The 21,714-nt window shown below is 43.5% G+C and overlaps 1 protein-coding gene across 1 annotated transcript in view; it reads left to right on the top strand.

Annotated features, from left to right (window-relative positions):
- PSMD1 (proteasome 26S subunit, non-ATPase 1) overlaps nt 1–18,582 on the top strand; it is a 69,990-nt gene extending 51,408 nt beyond the window's left edge. The window contains exons 19-25 of the mRNA XM_026045447.1: nt 3,975–4,077; nt 8,521–8,690; nt 10,663–10,755; nt 12,315–12,407; nt 14,650–14,796; nt 17,445–17,599; nt 18,397–18,582. Coding sequence (XP_025901232.1) covers nt 3,975–4,077; nt 8,521–8,690; nt 10,663–10,755; nt 12,315–12,407; nt 14,650–14,796; nt 17,445–17,591 — 753 coding nt within the window. The 3' untranslated portion in view covers nt 17,592–17,599; nt 18,397–18,582. The remainder of the gene's footprint in view (nt 1–3,974; nt 4,078–8,520; nt 8,691–10,662; nt 10,756–12,314; nt 12,408–14,649; nt 14,797–17,444; nt 17,600–18,396) is intronic.
- Nucleotides 18,583–21,714: the final 3,132 nt, after the last annotated feature.

Raw genomic sequence — 21,714 nt, 5'->3', positions numbered from 1 at the left:
TACAAGTAAAACCTTGATAAGGGCATAATTTCTCAATCCATTTTCCAAAGTCGGCAGTGGCTCAAGATCCACAGGCATCTCTGCCTTGCAGAAGGCATCTAAAATCAGAGTGCCCTTGCCATGGCATCAGATATTCTCTACTTTTAAAGAGTTTAAAAAGTAGAGAAGAATTTGTTGTTTTAGTCCTTCAACATTTGTTTGTGCAAGCTGCCTGATTCCACACCTCAGCCTGTGGCAATGATCCTGGCTCTCTTAGCAGCCAGGTTTCTGGAATTTGGTTCCTTGTGTTTCTTTGTGCCCAGTGGCACAGCCGTTGGGTCCCCAGGGGTTGGTGCCAGGGGTGTTTTGTGCATATTAACGTGTACAGGGTGAGCGGAGCCCGGGAAGCCTCATTAGGATAAGGCTGTTGGTGGAGGCTGCCGGTCCCGCTCTCCGAAGGGAATAATGTCCTGTGCTCGAAACCGGCCTCGCAGCTCCCTGGCCAGGTGTTTCTGCTGTTAGAAGGTGTGATTCCCGTGTAAATTCCACATTACAGTCCCTCTAATGAGCTGATTTTTCAGAGCTTTGTAACATCTGTCTGTTTGTTGTAAATATTCCGAGCCCCAAAAGCTGAGCCTGGAGTCCCACGAGCAGAGTAATGTGCTCTGAGCTGCAGCACCCGGGTCTTACTGTCCAGCTCAAGCAGTGAAATAATGTTATGTGCTGCTCCTGTCTCCGTGTGTCTGCTCCAGATAATCCCAGAAGAGACTGAAAGTGTCTTTATTTATTTATTTATTTATTTTATTTTTATTTATTTATTTACTTATTTATTTATCCCAGGTGACTTTTGTTCCTCTAGTCCGTATGTGGTTGTCCTTGATAACATAGGAGGTCCCACTTCAGCTTACTGAAGTCGGTGGGATTTCTAAAGGAGCCAGCTGCTGGGACATACTCTGCTTCAAAACCTGGGAATAGCAGCAGCAAGGGGAAATAAGACCTTAAATGCAAGCTAAGCCATTTTCCCAGTGTGCAGGAGGTCGGGCATAAGAAACAAGCTGTTTGTATTAAGCACATAAACCGCAGAGCAAGCTTTTATAAATAAAAAATTGGAAAGTGTGGAAAAGTATAAATAGAGAGAAGCAGAGGTTGGTCAGTATAGCTGTAAGGAACTGTATATTGTGTGTATAGTGTCTCCCTGCCACACACCTGTACGTGTGACTGCTCTGAAAATATACCATGATCTTTCATCTTAGCATTAATAAACGCAAGAAAATATTTATATATAATATAGATTTTTWAAATAAATATTATATATAATATTTATATATAATATAGATTTTTTTAAAATTGTGAAGGGAAATTGACGACTAGAGAGCTAATATTAACCTGCAACTTGTTGGACTTGTTTGCACGGAGTAAAGGAAATGGCTGCTGCTTTGCAACCGTTGCTTTAATAAAACTGCCTCTTGGGYAGCAGAATTGGTGCTAGGTTCAGCTTCACTGCGCTTGTTTAAGGCCGAGTGGCTTATCTGTTGCTTCTGGGTTATGAGATTGTCCATTTATGTGAAACATTAATTTTMTTGCAGTTGCATTTAGCAGGTTGTGATTTCCTTGCATAAATGTACGTGTTCTTTGCTGTCGTCACAGACCAGCTCAAAATTCATCAGATCAATGTCATCTGCACTAAAGGCTGATGAATAGTACAGCTAGGTTAGCTAYGGAAAAAAACAAAGGAAAGTGAAATATCGAGCAGAAACTGCCTTTTCCTTTAAGGCACTTGTGATTTAAACAGTGTGATGAGTTAATGCTCCCAATGCAGTTGCCTGACGTAACATCTCAGTGGTAGCGGTGATGTCCGAACTTGTTATTGCCTGTGATCGAGAATCTACAAGTGAAATAGGATAAATGATAAAATGTGTGGCTGTCGCATCCTCAGTTCGTGTGTTTCCACATGGCTGTGATGTACTTTTGCTGAGGAACACAGTCTCAGGTTTTGCTYAGAAACCTCTCGAGTCTGACTTAAGTCTTTAGAGTTTGACTTATTCTTGGAATCAGCTCTTCATTGTGTGGGTTGTTGTTTGTTTTTGTGGGTTTTTTTAATTTATTTATTCTTTTGACATTGTTGAATCCTGGTTTAATAAAACATAATTCCCAGCGCAGTTCTCATGGCTGTGACTTCAGCTGTATGAATTGTCCTTTCCCTGGCAGGAAAATTCTTTCTGAACATATTTTTAGATTTCTCATTGCTCCCCAAGACAAACCATATAAATTCAGGAGAAACACCTGAATTCTGCCCCCAGTACTGTGTGCTTTCTGGCGTTGTCTTTAAAAAAAAAAAAAAATAAAATAGAAAGCATGTCGACAGCAGCAATTACTCTTCTTGGAGCCATTGTGTTTATGCGACTGTTTTATGCTCCCAATTTAGAAGGTTTTATGACTCCAGCGGCTCTGCGATCCTGGAATGCACGCCGGCCATCCCAGAAAGGCCAAGGCAGCTCCTGGGAATCAGAGTGTCGGGAGTGTTTCCATACGTTACATACTGTACTGCAGGTGGGAGATGACTGCATCAGTGTGGGCCTSCTGTGGGTCAGGACGAGCTGGGTTTTGGTCACTGTGTGTTTAAGCCTTGCACACTGGTCCAGCCTGGCGCTGGTAGGACCAGGACTCTGTGAGAATTAGTTCCCAGCAGAGGTTTTGAAGCTCGGTTTCTTTGGCTACAGCAGATACTGAGAGCCTTTCCCAGCTGAAATATAAGACTGTTCTTCAAGCACTCCTCACAGAGCAGATATCTCTGATGTCTCCGGAGAGGAGCTTGTGCTTTGCCTGTGATAAGGGCCTAGGGCTTTATGTGCTCTTAAATGTGGAAAATGGAACTGAATTTGAAATCCTAGTAGCTTGTGTGTGTATCTGGTGGCTGTGTCTGGCCCTGTTGTACTGAGCAAGAAGTTTGTCCTCTTATCTGCAGGTGTAGGAAGAGGACCTGGGTACCCGCAACAAAATGGTCTAATAGTTGGGAGAAACTAGGTATCTTGGCAGGAGCCTTTCTGAAGAGACTGTCTTAGTTTTTGAGCATGCCATGTTGAATTTTAGTACTCAAACAAAAAAAAAATGGAAAGAAAATGTTATATGGATAACTCTATCAAAATTAATTTAGGTAGGAAGCATAAAAAACCCTCCCAGACATGGGATAGATCTATCTGGAGCAGCTTAACGGGTTTTGAATGCAGAGTGGGATTTCCTAGTCTGCTTTTTCAGCCCTAAAATCTACTTGAATTGCATTGTTCTCATCTGTGTATATGAAAGACCATGCTGTCAACATATGATAGAGCCTTATCTATTTGTGGATGGGATAGTGTTCTGTCACTTCAACACTCAGTGAAACAGTGAAAGATGAAGCTGTTTTAAGCAATGATGATAAGCAAAGGTCTAGTAATTTCCCTTGCTAATGTGCACTTAAGACATTGGTGTGTATATATCATGGCATAAACTGTTACATTATTAAATATTTTCATTAATGACTGACTTAAAAGGTAGGAGTGCGGTAGCAAAATCTGCTAATGACGCATCATGGAGGCATTATCAATACAGCAGAAATATTGTACAGGAAAAACAGAATAGGTTTGAGGTTTTCAGCAGTAGGAATTAGAGGAAATTTAATAAAGGGCAGGGTCACGCACCTAAGAACATATAGTAGTTTTTGCTACAAACTCATAGTGTATTATGCCAGTGGCGCTCTAGGGATGCGCAGGCGGATGCTATGAGGTCTGCAGAAGGTGGTTTAGTTGCAAGACTGTCCTGATGGCTTTAAGATCATTTTTAGGTGTCTTCCAGTGAGCTAAACCTCTATAATTAGTTATTAGTGGGTTGACTTGCATCATCAATGGTTCAAACCACTGAAAAAGCAAGTATCATCTAAGGTACAGAATTTCAGAGTGCTTGTATTAAATACAAAATGTTTGTGTAATCTTCTTTCTTATTTTCTCTTTCTTTTCCAGGTCAGCCAGTTCAGGCAGCTGTATTCCAAAGTGATCAACGATAAGCATGATGATGTTATGGCAAAGTTCGGAGCAATCCTGGCACAAGGCATTTTGGATGCAGGTAACTCCCCAGATACTTAAAGCAGTGAAAATTTCTTGCTCTTGTTTGGCTACAGAAAGCTTCTAATAGCYATCATACCAAATTCCATTTTGGAGAGGGGATGCTGGCTTTTATGCCTGTTATGTAGCAGCAGCAAGAAATCTCAAATTTCAGGTCATTTTGTCTAATTAAAGAAATAAGCCCTGCATTGTCATTTCAGCTTGTATCAGTGTGCTTCAATTAGGATAAAGCCAGTCCAGTCATTAAGGCAGAATTCTTGTCCAGAAGTCTGGATGAAAACAGGTTTTCTATTAAAAGATGACGTGACCAGTTAAAACTTTTAATATATTAAATAAATTTTTAATAAATAGGTTTTGCTCCTTTCTTGATTATTAGAAGAGAGGTGTTATGCCAAGAGGAAAGCTCAGTGAACTGCATTGGGGTTGCTTCAGAAGAGCTAGTGCTCCTCTCACAAAGGATTCTGTCTTCTAGTTTAGGGAACATCACTACCTGACTACTAAAGACTGAGCCACAGACAGATTTCTGTAAAGGGATTAGCATTTCACAGGAGCTGAATTACAGGACCTTAGGGAACCTTAAGGAAGGTTTCTGTAAGCAAAGAAGACAGACCATGTTCCGTTTTGATTTTTTTTTTTTGAATTTCTAGTGTTTACCTGCATATCCGAACTCAGTTTCTCCCATCTCTGTGGCCCTTTCTTGCCATGCAGCTCCCTGTCCTTTTCCCCRCTCCTAGAGCTCAAGCTCAGCAATATTTTTGGGCCAAGACTGTTTCTCCAGTTTGGGGTATTCCCATGCTTATACTAGGTTGCTGGGAAGCCAGAGCCTTGCTGGCTCAAAGAGATTTTTCTATCAGCAGTGCAGGCCTGTTTTGAGTTGCCACCTTTAAGGTTTAAATCATAAAAATGCAGCTTAAACCTTATTTGCTTCCTGTATCACTCATGTATAGTAACTTGGAAACCAGAAGCATCCAGTTTTAATAAACTACACATGGATTTGTGCCAACTTCTTTATTTCTTGCTTATAAAAACTGCTGTGCTGGTGGGCAAGGCTGTGAACCTGAATTACAAAGAGCAAATTCTGTTTCTCTCCCATACAACAGCAAATGCTTTCCCGAAACAATGAGCCGTAGAATTTATCACTACCAGGAAGAAAAGGTCTTTGTGTTGTCTGCCATGGCTGGGGCAATTGAACATGTAGTTATTCTTTTTATTTTTTGAAAGGAGAAAAGTATAATTCTCTTTCAGTGACAGACTTTGATCAAAGTGCAGCGTTTCCATTGTGGGACTGAGAAGTGATACATTGGAGGTGGATTTCTTGTTCTGATAGCAAGGTAGTCAGTGGACTCATGATTTCATGCAAGAATTAGATGCACTAAATTTAGCCTTTTTTTCTCCTCCAAACCTCTGAACTCTTATAATTCTCCCTGTCATATGCAAACATGCCCTCTCACTGCAGGCTGACAACTCCCTTTCCGTTCCTTGCAAAATTAATGTGCTTTATTATCTGGAATATGTATTTGTCAAGGTGAGCTATAAAAGGGATATGATGATCTCATTAAACTTCAACATTTGACCTACTTAAACTTTTTTTGCCCTCTGGACTCTAGGTCTTCTCTCTGATTTTTAATGCAGCATTTTTCCATCAGTGAAGATGAAGAAGGAGCTGCTGTCACTAAGCTAATATTTATGTAGCACATTTGGAGCATCCTTTTCTGGATATTTAACAAGCGTGGGTGGGGTCAGCTGTGTGTAGGTGGGGACCTTCTCCATCACTGGGTATCATGAAGATGAATGTGCTGAGTCCTGCACAGCTCTGGTGACAGCTGTGACAAGTGATCGAAAGAGTTATCCGAATGGCAGCGGAAGGGAGCTGCCCACTGCCTATTTTCTGTCTCTCTAAATAGGAATTTCATGTGAAGTGGTGCATTTTGGATCTTAAAGACTTTAATATAAAAGGTACTTAGGTGCACATGGGCTTCCCTCGCATGCACTGAATTCAGTGCTTCTTTATCCCTTCATCAACACAGATGTTTGCAACCTTTTTCCTGCCCATCACACTTTACGGGCTCGTAATGTAAAATTGGATCAAACTTCAGTAGTTAGAAGCAGAAGCCATTAACTTTTGCTGGTGTTTTTGTCCATTAAACCAGAGCTAGCCCATGTTTTAYGGCCCTCGTGAATCACCTTGTTGGCACATGCTGGAATTGATTCAGCCAGGGCTTTGCTGGCARAGCGGGTGAGACTTTGGCCTTTGGGGGCTGACACTAAGTTCTGGTTGCCTTCATTCTTGTTCGGATGAAGTAAGTTGTCAGTCTTTGCTGATAAAGAAAGAACCAGCGTGTTGTTGTTGTTTGAAAATAGCCAGGCTAAGATTGGCAGCTTATTTCCAGGGTYTGTGAGGGATCCTCAGGTAGTGAGTGCTGAGCTGGGCTGTTCAGTATGGGCTCTGCCRTGGTATGATCAGCAAAGCATTTATTTTGTCCAGAACATATTGAAGAACTAAGATTTTAGAACAATCTGATGGGTGTTGCAAGAGCACCCCCATGACTGTAAAGAGCAGGTTCCTCAAAGTGCAAATCATCATCATCTGCCTGCACTCCCCCTCCTCTTCCCTGGTGCGAGCTTACCTAGTGGATCCTCATTGCTTTTAAAGCAACTACTTTAATTTCAACAACTTTGCTACTATAAATTCTGGGAGTTAGACCTTCTAGTGCTACCAAGGAGCTCTGAAAATCTTTCTGTGAGTGGTGGATCCCCTGCCCAGCCCCCTGCCATCTCCTGGCTTTTATCCATCTAGCCAAAGGTTTGGAATGTGTTCCCTGAGCAGGTCATCAGAGCTGCTCCCTAATCAAGAAGACAGATGACAGTTGTGCAGTATCTTGTCTCTCCACCTTTCCTGTTCCCCACACAGCCCTGGCAGTGAGGGTGGAGCGTGTGTGGATGTAGAACAGCAGAAAGAAGGAGCCTGACAGCAGCTTTTGAATTTGAAATCTGTTGCTTAGCCCGGAAATTCYAGAGGTTGTATAATAGAATTTGAAAAGTTAAAAAGAAATTTGGGAAATAAATTTCCAAAAATCCAATAAAAATTCATTTAAACTGCTTKTTTAACTGCTTTAGCTGGAATATCTGCAAATTACAGATCTTCAAATTACCTTGCACGCTGATCCAGTGAAGAAAGGTTCATAGGAAAGATGGGGCAGAAGGCAGGAGATTTGTGTGCAGTGTTTGAGGCTAGTGTTGTAAATTCAAATACAAGCACATGAGAGCAGTATGGAAGAACATAACAGAGAGTAGCAAATGAGACTTCGATGTCCTTGTCTTTCTCCAAAAAGGCAGTGCTTGCRCAGAGCATCTCACAGGATGATGTCCAATCTCCTAGTCTTGGCTCTGTTACTCTTAGGACTTTTTGACACCAACAGATGCAAAGGTCACCATTACTGCTTCATTAAGGGCTTTCACTGGTATTGCAGCAAAAAATTAATTTTGGTTGTGCTTCAAACTCAGGCCAGCCCCACAGGGGCCTGGCCTTGCTACACGTGGCTGCTTGTGCGAGGCAGAGGGATGCGGCTCCTCGTTGGGCTTCTCAGCTCTAAGGAGCCTTTAATTTGGAGTGAGTGGGAGACTATATTTTAACCAAGTTACCCTGGCTGCACTGGCCTCCTCAGCGGTAATGGACTTGTCTGCTGCCTCCTCAGCTTGATTCACTGGGTTCATCAGAAGACTGAAGATCCGATTAACACTTTCTCACTCTGTCTGCCAACCCTGTCTTTCAATTTGATTTCTGGCTGGATGTGCCTGTGCTGCATCAACATATGGAGTTGTTTTGGYCTCTGCTTTGCAAGTATAAAGCTAAGGACTTGGCTGTCTGGCAGAGATTTAATTTTGTTGCAAGAACTGCAGGAGCTTGTCTCTTTGCCACTGAGATTGATAACCCCAAGAAGCCACTTCTGAAGTTGCTGCTGTTTACATTTTTTTGTACTGAGATGGTGTAGGATAAAAATGCGGGCATATATCTTCTGTATAACACTTAGCAGTTCAGGGAGACCGCCCCAGAAAGAAAAGCTTTTTGTATGCACCGTTTTCCCTGTGATTTTTGTCTTGTGGTTCGTCTGTGTGTCCTATTTTGAAGCTACTTCTGGCAGGGGCTTGTCTGCCTGAGCTTCTCCCCTCCATGGGCCTCAGCTTCACTTTTTTACCTGATCTCCTGGCAAAATGAGTGCAGAGGGGTTGTGTTTCGGTAATATAGATGGCCAGAGCAGTTTGGTTATGTTGCCCCTGAGTTTTGTTGTACAGGCTGAGATTGCAAGGTGGGTTTTGGAGGAAGGGGTGTGCAGGAGGAGACAACATTGTGCTCTGCTCATCGCAGCGTCCTTCACTTGTTCCTGTGGAGCACCCGGGACTGCATTAACCTCACTTAAGTTCTTGCATTTGTGATTCTCCACAGGGGGCCATAACGTAACTATTTCCCTGCAGTCGAGGACGGGACACACTCACATGCCTTCCGTGGTGGGAGTGCTGGTCTTCACCCAGTTCTGGTTCTGGTTCCCTCTGTCTCACTTCTTGTCGCTGGCTTTTACCCCGACCTGCGTCATTGGCCTTAACAAGGATCTTAAGGTATGTGATGAGTGGAGAGGAGCAAAGCTGCTCCTTGGAGCAGCCTAGAGCTCTGTCTTAAGTGACCTGGGAGGTGTGTAAATGCATTCTTTTTTTTTTTAATGCCTGCAGCTTATCTATGCCAGAAACAATGCTAATGAGAAAAAAAAAATTAAAAAAAAAMMCYAAAATCAGGCTTAAATTGTAGTTCTTTGTTTGGAATGAAGCCTTACACTAGTAACGTTAGTGGGGGGAACTGGGGATAATACAGAGAATGTATTGTAACATCTTTATTTTAAAGTAACTCACAAGGAAAGCAAATCTATTTAATGTATGTGGGCAGAGAGCACTCCAGGATGTACCTTCCTGCTCCAGAAGGTCAAGGTTGTTTTTAAACCAAAAAGAACAACCAAAAGCTGTGCCCCTCCTGGTGGRTTATGTGGATTTGTACCAGTTAGGACTGTACACAGCGCTACAGCTTTGAGTCCTTTGTCGGGCTTGTTCTGTGCAATAGCTTCTTGTCTGGAATCAGGCTCTGTGCTGCACAATGTTCCCCTCTTGTGCGCAGGCTCCATGGAGAGGTGGAGTTCTGCAGTTGCCAAATGAGATTCTCTTGAGGTGCTATGAAATCCATTACATCTCTGGTAAACCTAAAGCAGCACACTGTCAAAACCAGATAAAGAACCCCCKAGGAAGGAAAAAAAGRAAAAGAAAAGGTCTGTTTGGATTCCTGGGGAAATAAACATTAAACCAAACAGCTCTGGGTGCTGCATTTTTCCTGGGCATCTGTTCTTCCAGCYGACGGGCTGTGGTGTAGCCCCTGCAAGCTGTGTCTGTGCTGCCTTAGTGAATGGGCATCTCAAGCAGAAGAACTGAATTAGTTTTGCAAAATAAAACAGCATTTGAGGGTGGAAGCACGGGGCAGTSCAAACTCCTGCTGTCATTGCTGCAGGTGTAGTCTGGGATGCACCGAGTGTGCATAGGCTCAATCTGTGAGATTGTTATTCTGCTATTATTTGAGGCTCTTTTTATTATTTGAGGCTCTTTTCCACCTGTCTTGGTGCTGAGCATGAAGCCCATCTATACACAGCTGAAAATCCTTACTGTTTGAAGGGAGAGATTTGCCCTAAAATGCCATTTTTCTCGCTGTCCTGAATATTTTATATGGGCTGTATCACTGCACCTCCTGTGCAGTGAGACATGCAGAASTTTTTTGCCTGCTTGGCTGTGCTGCCGTTTTGACTCCCTTTCTCCATCCTAGGGTTTCCTAGGGAGAGGTGGTATTTTCTAACTTGGTTTAACTACTAAAACTACCCACAAGCTTAAAGTATATTATAGGCTGCACCATRCCACACTGCTTCCTCAGAGCAGTACCTGGTCCCTTATTGCTCCATTACATGTCACAAAGGCAGAGAGCTGAGATCCTGCAGAATTAAATTAAGTTTAAGAATTTGGATGGACTGTCAAAGCACATCTTGCTTTGCTTGAGTAGGCAAGAATAAGAGAATATGTGGAAGTGAATTAAAAACAAAACAAATAACCTCCCTACCTCCAAAATGTATTGTCCTTTTGCACGAGGTGGTGTCGGGCAGTGCTTGAGCTGGCCTAGCGTGCGTTGACAGAGCAGATCGTCGCTTAGCTCTTAAACCAATTTTGCACTAATGTGAGCAGGCACAGCAGCAACATCAAAACCACAGAAGCCTCGAAACAATGAAAACAAAGCGTGGTGTGAATAGCATGGACTACACGGAGAAGGCTAGGAGAGCTTGCCAGAGGCAAATTATAGAATAATTAAATAACATTGTTCTACTTGAACTGTTGCCACTGATAACAGTTTCTCAGCTTCCGGAGGGAGAAAARGGGAAGCTTGTATTCTTAAGAGGATCTGTGTTCATCTCTGCTGGAAGGAAAATGAAGCTAAAGTAATTATTCTGTTGTGGATTTTTTCCCTGCTTTTCTGGTCTCTAACGTTTTTTTTAACTCTTTGCCTTAGATGCCGAAAGTCCAGTACAAGTCCAACTGCAAACCATCCACCTTCGCCTATCCCCCACCTCTTGAGGTACCCAAGGAAAAGGAGAAAGAAAAGGTATYTGGGGTTGCTTTCTGTTTTGTTTAGACTGACCCCTTCTCCCTTCTAGTTTAGACGTTGGCTTTGATGGCACCAATAGGGAATTTAAAGAGCGGAGGAGAAATTGGCAGGCACTATTATCTCAGAAGGAGAATTCTGGCTATTTTTCCTGCTGAGCCAGGGACTCTTGCTGATCATAGCACACAACTGCTGTGCTACTGAGTGGCAGGAGCCTCCCTTGTCTCCACTAGTCAAGCAGAAGCATTGATTAAAACAAATTTCCCTGCCCCACTGATCTGTATGTGTGTATTCTCTTTGTAGGGCACCTAGTGCCCTGCAAAACAGTGGGGTTTTTGTCTGTGACTTGGGCTCCAAATTGCTGCCAAATTAAAACACTGAAAGTATTAGGCAGAACGTGTCTTATAGTCCTATATAGAAGGGCAGAAACGTAACTGATCTAGGGGCAGTGGGACCATGTGATAGAAAATGAGTGATGAGGCCCATGGATCACAGGAGAAGGGTAAGTGAGGAACTGAGAGTATTTAGGTATAGGAGAGAAAGAGATGAGAACTGCTGGATGACCAGCAGGACAGTAGAATCAATTTGTCTGCTGGATTAAGATGGTAAAAGCTGTCACACAGGCCATGGCAACAGGCAGAGCAGTCCCTAGGGAGCAATTGCAGCAGTGGAGACCTCAGACATGTCACACTGATGAATGACATTGTGTGAAAATTGTAAATCATTTTATCAGAATTGAATGCTAGGCAGGAGAAATTTCTGAACGGTTGAGGAGCACAGAAATGGACTCTAATGAAAGGCAAAGCTGGCTGCTCCTAGTTACATTGTCACCTTTGGAATTGGACATGAATTTGACATCCCTCTTTTCTTTTGCTCTTGACCAGAATTAAATGTGCCATTAAATAGGCCATGAGCCTAGAAAGTCTCASCAGCAACCTGACAAATAGAGTGCTCCCTATCCCTCTGAGGAAATTGCTGCCTTACATACATAGCTTYACATGCTTTCTGGGAGGAAAATGTGCCAAATACAAGAATTTGAGCAATTTTGCTGAGTGTTGTTCAGAAATACCAGATATTCTCACACCTATGAGGCATTTTGTGCATCCATGTTTTTAGCTCTGAGAGAAATATAGCTGTCTGATTAGGACAGAGAAAGAGTTTTAGGTCATCAGGAAGAGACTTTTTACCTTGGAGACTTTGCCAGCAGATTTCTCCATTCATTGCTGTTTAAAACCAAACAAGTAGACAATTCTCATGTGGACATCTGAGCAGTAATGATTAATCTCTAAATTAGGAAGTTTGCCAACCTCTTGCATAAGTGACTGGACCTGGTCTGCATTTATGGTTTCTTCAGTCCTGTCTGTGCTATTTACTTGCTCCGGTGGCACTGCATTGATCTTTCAAACAGAACAGTGTGGAGGGAGAGGGATTGACCTTGTTATTACCTGTGCTGAGAACTGACCTAACACCAGCTTGCCTTGGTTGCCCTGCTTGGGCAGTTGATGTGCTGCATGCAGTGTCACAGCTGTGCTGAATGCCTCCTCTGTTGACAAATCCAGGTTTCCACTGCTGTGCTGTCCATCACTGCGAAAGCCAAGAAGAAGGAAAAGGAGAAGGAGAAAGAGAAGAAGGAAGAGGAGAAGATGGAAGTGGTGAGTGAAATGTCAAACTCAGCTGTCTGCCACCTCCTACAATGAGGAAGGTGTGACGTGAAAGCAGGTGCCCACTTAAAACTGTCCCCACTGCCACCAACATTGCAATCAGTTGAGTAGTATTAACACATTTCAGTGTATTGCATACACTCCTTTGCATCTTTCTTGTGCATGTGTGTCCTGACTAAAGAGACATTCACAAATTCACTATTTATGAGAAATAAATMTCCCTTGATAGTGCTAATCTTAAAGGCAGAAGCTTGTTTTGATGAATGTATGTGTCTTTAACTGAAGGAACATTTCACATTTTTTGTGTTATTTAAATGGCTGTTGAGGATGTTTCTAGAACAGGGGAATTTTATCGCTTATCCATGTACTTTTCTTATCAGTGTGGAGGAAATTTAGTTTAATTAGTTAAATTAGTTAATTTCATGTTCCTGGTGCCTCCAGTTGACYTTCTGAAAAAGGACTCAGTGTTATRGCAGTTAGCTGATGTCTGTTTCAACTGAGACTGCTGGAGAGTTTAAAAGTTAGAACCTTCTGCTACTACTCGTGTTTAATCCCTTTCCGAAGTGTTCCCCTTTTGGACAGCAGTTTCTGATGTGCTTTGCCTATCTATCAAAACAGAAAAATGCATCAAGCCAGCTGAGCTTTCAGCACAGGATCCCTCCTCTGCTCTGTATCTGTGGTGTTTGCTTTGGTCCTCTGAGGATTTATAGCAACTTCTGTTTCTCATCTGTGAATAAAGTGTCATCCTAGAGCATGCAGAAATGTCTGGATGATTAAATTCACAGAGATCGATGGAAACCCTTCTGATTTCAGTTTAACATCTGTATGAGATAAGTGCTATGYTCAGGGACTTTTTGGCCTCTTTAATTTGAAGAATAAACACCCAAATGGTACATGAAGGAAGCGTGACATAAAATCAAAACTACACATGTAAAATGCTTTTTTAGAGCTATTTAAGTAGTGGCCACAGCATATGTAGAGAATACTGCTGGAAAGGTGTTGATTCTGTTGCACTGRACTGTTTACAGTTGGCTCAGAAAACTGTTTTGTGTGCACAGCTGAATCTCTGATTTTTGACTTCTTAGTCCTTTGAGATGTTGCGTGGCCACCAAATGTTGCCTTTGCTTTTAATTATTCTTACAGCACTCTATGCTAAGCAAAATGTGCTGAACAGATGAATCTTTCTTCCAAGATTTTTGCAACATCCAGTTAAGTAAAAGTGACAAGAGGAAGCAGTGCCTTAGAAAGGCTTCACACGTGTTTTGTGTGTGTGTGTGTGTGTGTGTGTGAACACTTAAGCTGTTTAAAAGTTTTCTTGGCTGAATTGAGCAGAGAAAAACAGGATAGCAAAAAGGGAGCTTGCTGCCACCTGCTGTGTTTAAGTTGAATGTATTGCCATTGTCCAAATGCTTTGCAGGTCTAATTGCTTTCCTGTTTTTCTCATATGCCTGTTACGTGACTATAATCCATAGCTTCCAAGTGAGGAGCAAGCACTGGGCCCGACAAAGTTCCATCTGCTGTTGCAAGGCAGACTGTGCATTTGGTGTTTTTCCCATGCCTGTTTTCCTGACCACTTCATTCGTGGTTGTTTCCATCTTTTCCGCAGTCTTTTTTGTTTGCAACTCCAGAGGTGTTGCTGAGCAAGAAGGAAAGCATGAGCCGTGTTCTTGAGTACGTGATGAGGCTTTCTCGTTTGAGCTTTTGGCTCCAGCTGCTGAGTCAGTGGCTAAGGGTTAACTGGAATTTCCCTAGGGAGTCACAGGGAAGAGTCTTTTTGGTTGAGCTGCTGTCGTTACCAGTCRTGTGAAATTTCAGTGGCTGCTTTATTGCTGGGAAGATATCAGGGCAGCTTTTGGCAGTTTTCRTGTGCTCAGTCATGATATTAAAAATGCCTAAACTGTGAACAGAAATGGAGTGAGTTTACAGAGGAAGTATTAAAAAGGCAATGCCGAGGTCAGCTTTTCCACTTTCCCTTCCCACTGAACTTCTTTTCACCTGCAGCCAAGAGTCAGGCTTTGCCTTGATGAGAGGACTCTAGATTAACATCAGTATTGCCAGTGCTGTAGCTGATTGCCAGGTGGTCAGTCTGCTCCTCAGCAGGAGAAAGGCTTCTCACCACACTTCTGAATTTCCTCCAGGGTTAGGAATAGCAGGTTTACATTATCCTCCTGAGTTGTGAAAGGGTTAAAAACTGCTGTTAAAACCATACTGGTGTTGTCCCTCTCCTYTGCAGGATGAGACTGAAAAGAAGGATGAAAAAGAAAAGAAGAAAGAGCCTGAACCCAACTTCCAGCTGCTGGACAACCCAGCCAGAGTCATGCCTGCTCAGCTCAAAGTTCTCACCATGACAGAGAGCTGCCGCTACCAACCTTTCAAACCAGTAAGTGCTGGTCTGCCCTTCAGAGCATTTCCAGTGCAGGACACATAAGAACTGAAGTTTTGTGTGTACCTGGGAACACCACTCACATGAAGCATAATGTGGTGCTAGAGATGTGCAACCTCACTGGTGTCATATTTGTGTTTAAAGTCTCCTTCAAATGATCAAATGCAATTTCTAGTTGGGGGAAAGCCGGAACTGCTCCAACTCTTTTCATTGTGCTAATGCTGCTTTATTTTTTCCTTCTGCACTCTTCAGATATTGTGATCCTGACATGCTCTTCATATATCAGTGATATTCGTGGCATCATAAAGACTGAGCCATGATAATCATTTTCATTCATCACCACTTATAGCAAGTTATGGTTTGGGTTTTGCTTCCATAAGATTGTGTGTTATGTGCTGAGGCTACTGTCTGTCACGCTGGTGATAGACAGGAGCATTAACGCTGACTGATTGAAGAATCAGAAACTGTAAGGATATAAGACTTAGAGATGAAAATCTTTGCTTAAAAGAAGCTGACAGAAATTTAGGACTTTATGCCATAGGCATTCCATGGAAATAGTCTAAAAATAAAACATGTTTAAGGGCTTTTCTGCTTTCTAATATGCTATTTTTACTGATCTCAGATCTTAATGAACAGAAAAGTTTTACAGGCTTTGTAGTCAGTGCAGTGAAATACAGAATTACCTTTGCTGGTGTCTTTATTATTCTGCCTTTATACCTAAATTGAATTGTTTTTGCAATAATCAAATTTATTATTTGGTTACGCCTTACTTCAGAAAGTGCCRTCATCTCCTGCTGACTTAGAGAAGAGAGAGCATGTGAGTATTGATTGGAGAACAAAAAAGGCCTTGGCATTAGCCCAAATTTACCTAACTGCTCTGTAAGGTCCTCCAATGTATTGTGAAACTACCAAGACTGCTTCTGGGAGCAAGCCTCCCGAGTCAACTTCTTGTGGCCTTTATTTATAACATGCTAGTCTTTCCCCCTTTGCAGGATTGCACGTAGGAAAACTGTGTTGTTCAGAAACACTTTTTCCCCAGGAAAATATTTGTTTTTTAAGAAATAGATTTCCTGGAATTCTGTCAGCACATCAAAATTCTCTGTGCATCAGCCCCTTTTGAAATATCTTTAGCAAATCTGTCAAAGGACTTTTCAGTTCCTTTAAAAGAAAGGACATGACTTAACTGATATTTTAGTTGGGAAGATCTGTAATGCTGTCCCATAAACGTGCAGTCATGCCGCTAAAATAATGTGGATTCCATTAACTTTCCTTACAAAGAGGTTTTGAAGAGAACAGAGCAGTGCCATTTTTTTTCTTCTTCCCTTCTCCTCTCTGTCTCCTTCAGGGGTTATGGTCTGTGACCAGTGAGGCACCTGGAACGGGGCAGTTCTGGAGCTTTGCTCTGCCATGGGGAATGCCAGAGTAAAACRCCTCTTTGAAAGGCTGTTTATAGCCTGGAATCGTGATGTGGGCAAGACTGCAGTTGCAGCCAGGCGTGACCCAGTGCTGCCTCTTTGCACTTGGTGTTTCAGTCCCGGAGACGCTCCCATCGGCTTTAGCCTGGCAGGATGTTTGGTTGTGATTTTTGTAATTAATTCCCCTTTGTTTTATGAGGATCTGTTAATAGAATTCCTCAGTCAGTGGAAGTTGGTGATGAGATTAGGCTCTGTTTCAGACAGCCTCCTGGGACGTGGCTACACAGGGAGGCTTCACTAACCTTTGTTGCCCTGTGATAGTCTGTGTTTACTTATAAAACAATTATGATACAGTTCATTTTCATGTGGAAAATAGTTGGATTAGGATTCTAGATTAGGATTCTGGATTCACAGYTTACCCTAGTTGTGACACTGTTTCCCATTGAACTGAGTTTAGCTAATGGTGTTTCAAAAGGCAGCCTCATAGGATCTTCCTGCAGACATCCCTGTGGGTGTCAGGGATGCTTTGATCTCTGAAACTTCTCTTTTTTTGGGGAAAGTTACACCTTTGGCACAGACCCAGTTAACAGAGAATCAGGAAATACAGGGCTGTTTCTGATATGAAGGGTTTGCAAAACCTGGACGTGAAGGCTCCCATTAGGGAATCGTTGCTGTAATTTCTCCATCCATGAGCAATCAGGAAAAAGAAACTATGTTTTTCTCTCCCTTTCTGAATACCACTGAATTATCCTTAACTGAACAAGCACACAAGGAAGCAGTGCTCTATGTATCACTATAGGTAGGGAAACGGATGAAGCTTGGGCTTCAGTCTACACACCATTCTTCTTGCAGAAATGTGAGTATGAATGGCTGGTGCCTCCACTGAGACTATCAGAAGCCCTTGTGTGAGCACGTGGTCTGAAAATTCAATGAGCTTCTAATGTCTGTTGCAAACAAGTGAGAAAATGTAAATTGTCATGCATCTGAGTAAATCTTTCACTCACTCTTCCAACTGATTTTCGACCCTCCTTATACAATAGTTGCTTGATATAATTTACAGCTAGCTCTTCAAGACCTTCTCCCTCCTGCCTTTGGTGTGAGTTGAGAGCTCAGTCCTACTGATCAGGAATCTGTAGCGTCTCCTATGGCCTAGGATGACACCATGGCTATAAAGAGCTGTCCATGAGGCACAGGTGAGCAGCCCTAACATTCACTGCACTTGTCTTGCAGCTTTCCATTGGGGGCATCATCATTCTGAAGGACACCAGTGAGGACATGGAGGAGCTGGTTGAACCTGTGGCAGCTCACGGTCCAAAGATTGAGGAAGAGGAGCAGGAGCCTGAACCACCGGAACCCTTTGAGTACATTGATGATTAAGATCTGAGGTAGGACGTAGTGTACAGTCACCTTCGTTAATCCCAGTGAAGGAAAAAGCTCTTCAMATAAACCAAAGCACTTCCTAGTGCCCAGCATCCTTGGTTTTGCCCCTTGACAAATTCAGAAGCACGTGATCTGCCCTGATTTGAAAAGTTGCTGGCAGTAGAAGAGAAGCCCATCTTCTGGATCAGACCTGACCCAGTCATGCCAGGCCTGGTCTCTGACCTTTCAGGTTTGGCTGCTCTTAAGAAGAGTCTCAGTGGGCAGAGTTAGAGCAGCCTGTGCGATCTCAGGCCCAAGCTAAGCTGGGAATAACTGGCTTATGTGATCCCAGAGGGGCAAGTGATTTGTTTAACAAGCTTGTCATCTGCTTGACCTCAGTGTGGCAGGTTTGTTCAAAAGAGAAGTTTTGCTCTTTTTTCCCTTTCTTGGGCTTCCAACAGTTCTTAACATTTAGGCACCCCTATCACGGAGCCCCTGTCACTGAATAATCCATGTAGGCCTGTTCCAGGCAATGAATGGTGCAATTCTCAGGTTCCTTGACTAAAGTGTCTGAAATGATGCGCAGGTTTCTCCCTGAGAGGCRGAAACTAGTTGCTTTATTTCCAAATATGGGCTGGCATGTCCCAGTGTTCCCAAGAGCAATGATTGTGCACTTGAATTGGTGGACAGGCAGGAAAACAAACTTCTTGCTAAAAACTGTAAATGTTGCGTCAGTGCTAGACTCGTAGGCGTGTGCGGCCAGCTACAAGGGTCCTGAGTTAAATGCGTTTGTTTCTCTGGTCTTTCTCTCCCCTTCTTCCAGGATCATGTCCTCTAAAGAAGACACTATGCTTGAGAGGAGAAAGACAGACGTGGAGATCTTCCTATCAAGATATGCTGTTCAGTGCATGCAGCCCTCATCTGTGCTGAGCTAAAGCTGATAGTCGGTGTTTTATGGTTGGAGAACAGATATATGCTATTTAGTGTACTCTTCTTTCACAAAACCTTGTTTTCAAATAAATATATTAAAAACTCTTGACAGAAAAGTTGCTGGTTTAAAAAACAAAATGAAAAAGAGAGGCCCGGCAGCCACCACTTCTTCTCAGCCCAGACCTTAGAAATTAGAACCAGTTTATCCCCAGACTTTGTTCTCCTCATCAGGTGGCTGCTCACTGGAGACCTGCATCCCTCTCCAGCAAGGCTATGACTCATCCTGCTGCTCACAGAATAGCTGGGATCTGTTCCTARCGCTGCTTTCTCAGGCTCAGCAAAGTCACCAACTCGGAGCTGGCCCCACCGCAGCGCTGATGCTGCAGCAAGGGCAGGTTTCTGCTTGCCAGCAACCAGCTTTCCTCCCACGTTACCTCAGTGTTGTTGACTTTGCATTGATGTTCCCCCTTGCACATCTGTGTATTTGTATGTCTGTGCAGGACTGACAGCAGGACTCTGGGTGTTGCGATGGGGAGATGAAGGCACAGGATCCCCTTGCTTTCTGTGTGTTCTCACCAGACACAAGCACAGCAGCTGATGTGGTAAGACAGCCAGAAATACATTGCAGACCCAGATGGGGTGAATCCAGATGTGCAAGTTGTTACACTGATGTGCATCAGTAACCAGGGGGGAGTTTAGAGACCGGAGTGTGGAAAGAGCAGCAGTCAGAAGGAAGGAATGTGGCTCAGGCGATGGATGTCTGACCAGCTGGGCCTTCCTTCACTGGTGGGACGGTGACGTGTCAACRGCTGCGTCACCAGCGAGACTTCAGGGCTGGCCAGCTGGAAACCAGCTTTTGGGCTATGCTGCATCACTTGAAACAGCWCTTGATGGAACATGGGTTTTATTATATGTCTGTGTGAGAGTATTTAGCGCCATGTGAACATACCCCAAGCTCATATGCATCTGGAAGAATGCAAGACAAATCTTGCATGTAGCAGCTGGGATTTTTTCTAGCAGATGGTTTGTTTTGGTGGGTGATACTACAGCACTAGAACAGACTGCCTTAGTACTCTGCAGAATTTAAGCTCTGCAGAACAGAAGCACTGGACTGAAAGCCAGTTCTGAGTCCAAGGCTTCAATTACAAGTCCCAGAAGTTGCAGTGTKGTCTCAGTAAGGGTGCTGGTGATAAGTTGCTGTTCTCAATGTGATCTAGATATGTCACTTGTGGAGCAAAGCTGTGAATGAACATGAATTGGCCACAAGCAACTTGCCTGTAGCTAATATTGGATATGAAGGTAATGACTGGTCCAACTTCAGGGTCATTAAAAGCAAGACTCGGTCTTGTGGTGCAAGAAAAAGAAACCAGCAGAGTATAAATAATACAAGACTTGTTAGCACTTTAATCCTTTTCAGTAGGTACATGTCCCTTGTTCCTGCATGTTTCTCTGATGTTGACCAGTGTGGTGTGATGTATTTCAGATAACTTGTTAACAAGTTGTGTCATCTTATATTGTGCAGAGATAAGGAGACTGGGAGAGCAAAGTCCAGCTTAGAGACTAAGATCTAAAGTCCTATATTGATGCCTCAACTATGCTGTGATGARCCTGCTATGATTCACAGGTGTTCTTGCCAAGACTTTATAATYGATATGTGAGGGTGGTTGGTATTTGGTGCATTCTCTGTGCCTGCTACAGTGTTAGTGGCAATCGGCATGAGCTGAGCAGCTCACACAGAGCCACGTACTGCCTGGGGCAACACCCAGAAGGTTTGATGCTTGTGCCGAAAGATTTTCCTTCGGCCTTAAGATCATTCCTGCCTCTGGTAGTGATCTTACCTGMAACTCCCTTTGCACAAGCAATGCAAAATCCTCTAATTACCCTGAACTKCTCTTGGAGGCACTATGTTTGGGACTGTGGTAAAGTTATGCCCTGGTAGATAGATTTTTTTTTTAAAGGAACTTTGGGTGGCTCTGAGGGAAAAATGCTCTGTGTGTTGGGGCGAAAGACCTGGGAGGGAAGCTGGGGAGCTGGCCTCTCTGCTCACACTCCCCTGGCTCTGTTTCATCTCCACTGTGTAAACGCAGGCGGGAACTGCGTGGTTTGGGAGTGACACTTGAGAGATCAGATGCAGGAAAACATCCGCTGTCCTGGCGCGCTCTCCACRTTGTGCAGCCTTTTTTCTGCTCAGGGAAATGTCAATCGCTACCTAGCAGCCTTGGCAAGAAGCTTAGGGAGGGCTGGAGTGGGCTGCAGGAGCACCCAGCTGGCAAAGCAAATCCATTAGCTGGGTGCCCTGGCAGTGTGAAGGAGAAAAGGTGACGTCTGCACCCCACCTCGGAACGGTTACCTCAGGCAACTTTTCCACAGCAAATTTTAAGACTTTTGGTGCAAAGCGATGTCATGCCTATAATATGATCCATTGRAAGAGGTTCTTTCCAGTCTCTGTGTATTTCTTTTTATTAGTAAGACTTATTGAGGGTGCTGCTCCATGACTGCCTCAGGGGTGACTTCCTGAAGTGCAGTCCCTTAAAGAATTGTATTTGGAAAATGACAATTTTGACTTCATAAAGTTGCTAGAAAGGCTGGGGAGGAACGGGGACAAAGAATGTAGGAAGATTCCATAAAAATCTCAAAAGAGGTAAATTATACCTCTAGAAAGTCGCTAGAATTTAATTCTGAGGAATGACCAGAAAACAGCTAGAAGTCTTTTAGAAATGCAGAAGACACTTCCAGGGCAAGACGTCCCAGGGATGGTCCTCATACAGCWGCTGTCATTGACTCACTGTTTCCCAATGTGTCTAACCATTGAGAAGGTCTGCTTCCTCATACTGCATTGGTGATAAGAGGTTTATTTGTGATTTTGGTAACATAATGAGGAGCATCTCCTGTGTCCTGCATGCAGCCATCCTGCCATCTTCAGCATGTTGACCAGCCTCGCCAGCTGCTCCCTGCTTCGTGGCCCTTYCCATGACACAGCCGATGCCAAGGACTCGCTTCCCACAGCTCCAGGCTCTCCAGTGCTGTGTCCATCCAAGTGAGATGGCATCTAGCAAGAGAAGCACCAACCAGTAATGCAAGCACCAGCTGGAGCTAGGGTAAAGTCTGCAGGGGTGGCTGCTCCTCTGCTCTAAGGTGTGGGGCTTGACTTGTTTGCCTGGGGGTCAATGTTGTGATGGGACCAGCTTTTAGTGTCATACTCAGGGGACAG

This window comes from Nothoprocta perdicaria, unplaced genomic scaffold (genome assembly GCF_003342845.1).
Source record: "Nothoprocta perdicaria isolate Ctin4 unplaced genomic scaffold, notPer1 scaffold_4, whole genome shotgun sequence".
NCBI lineage: Eukaryota > Metazoa > Chordata > Aves > Tinamiformes > Tinamidae > Nothoprocta > Nothoprocta perdicaria.
Note: the sequence above shows the minus strand (reverse complement) of the source record. Positions and strands in the feature narration are given on the sequence as shown.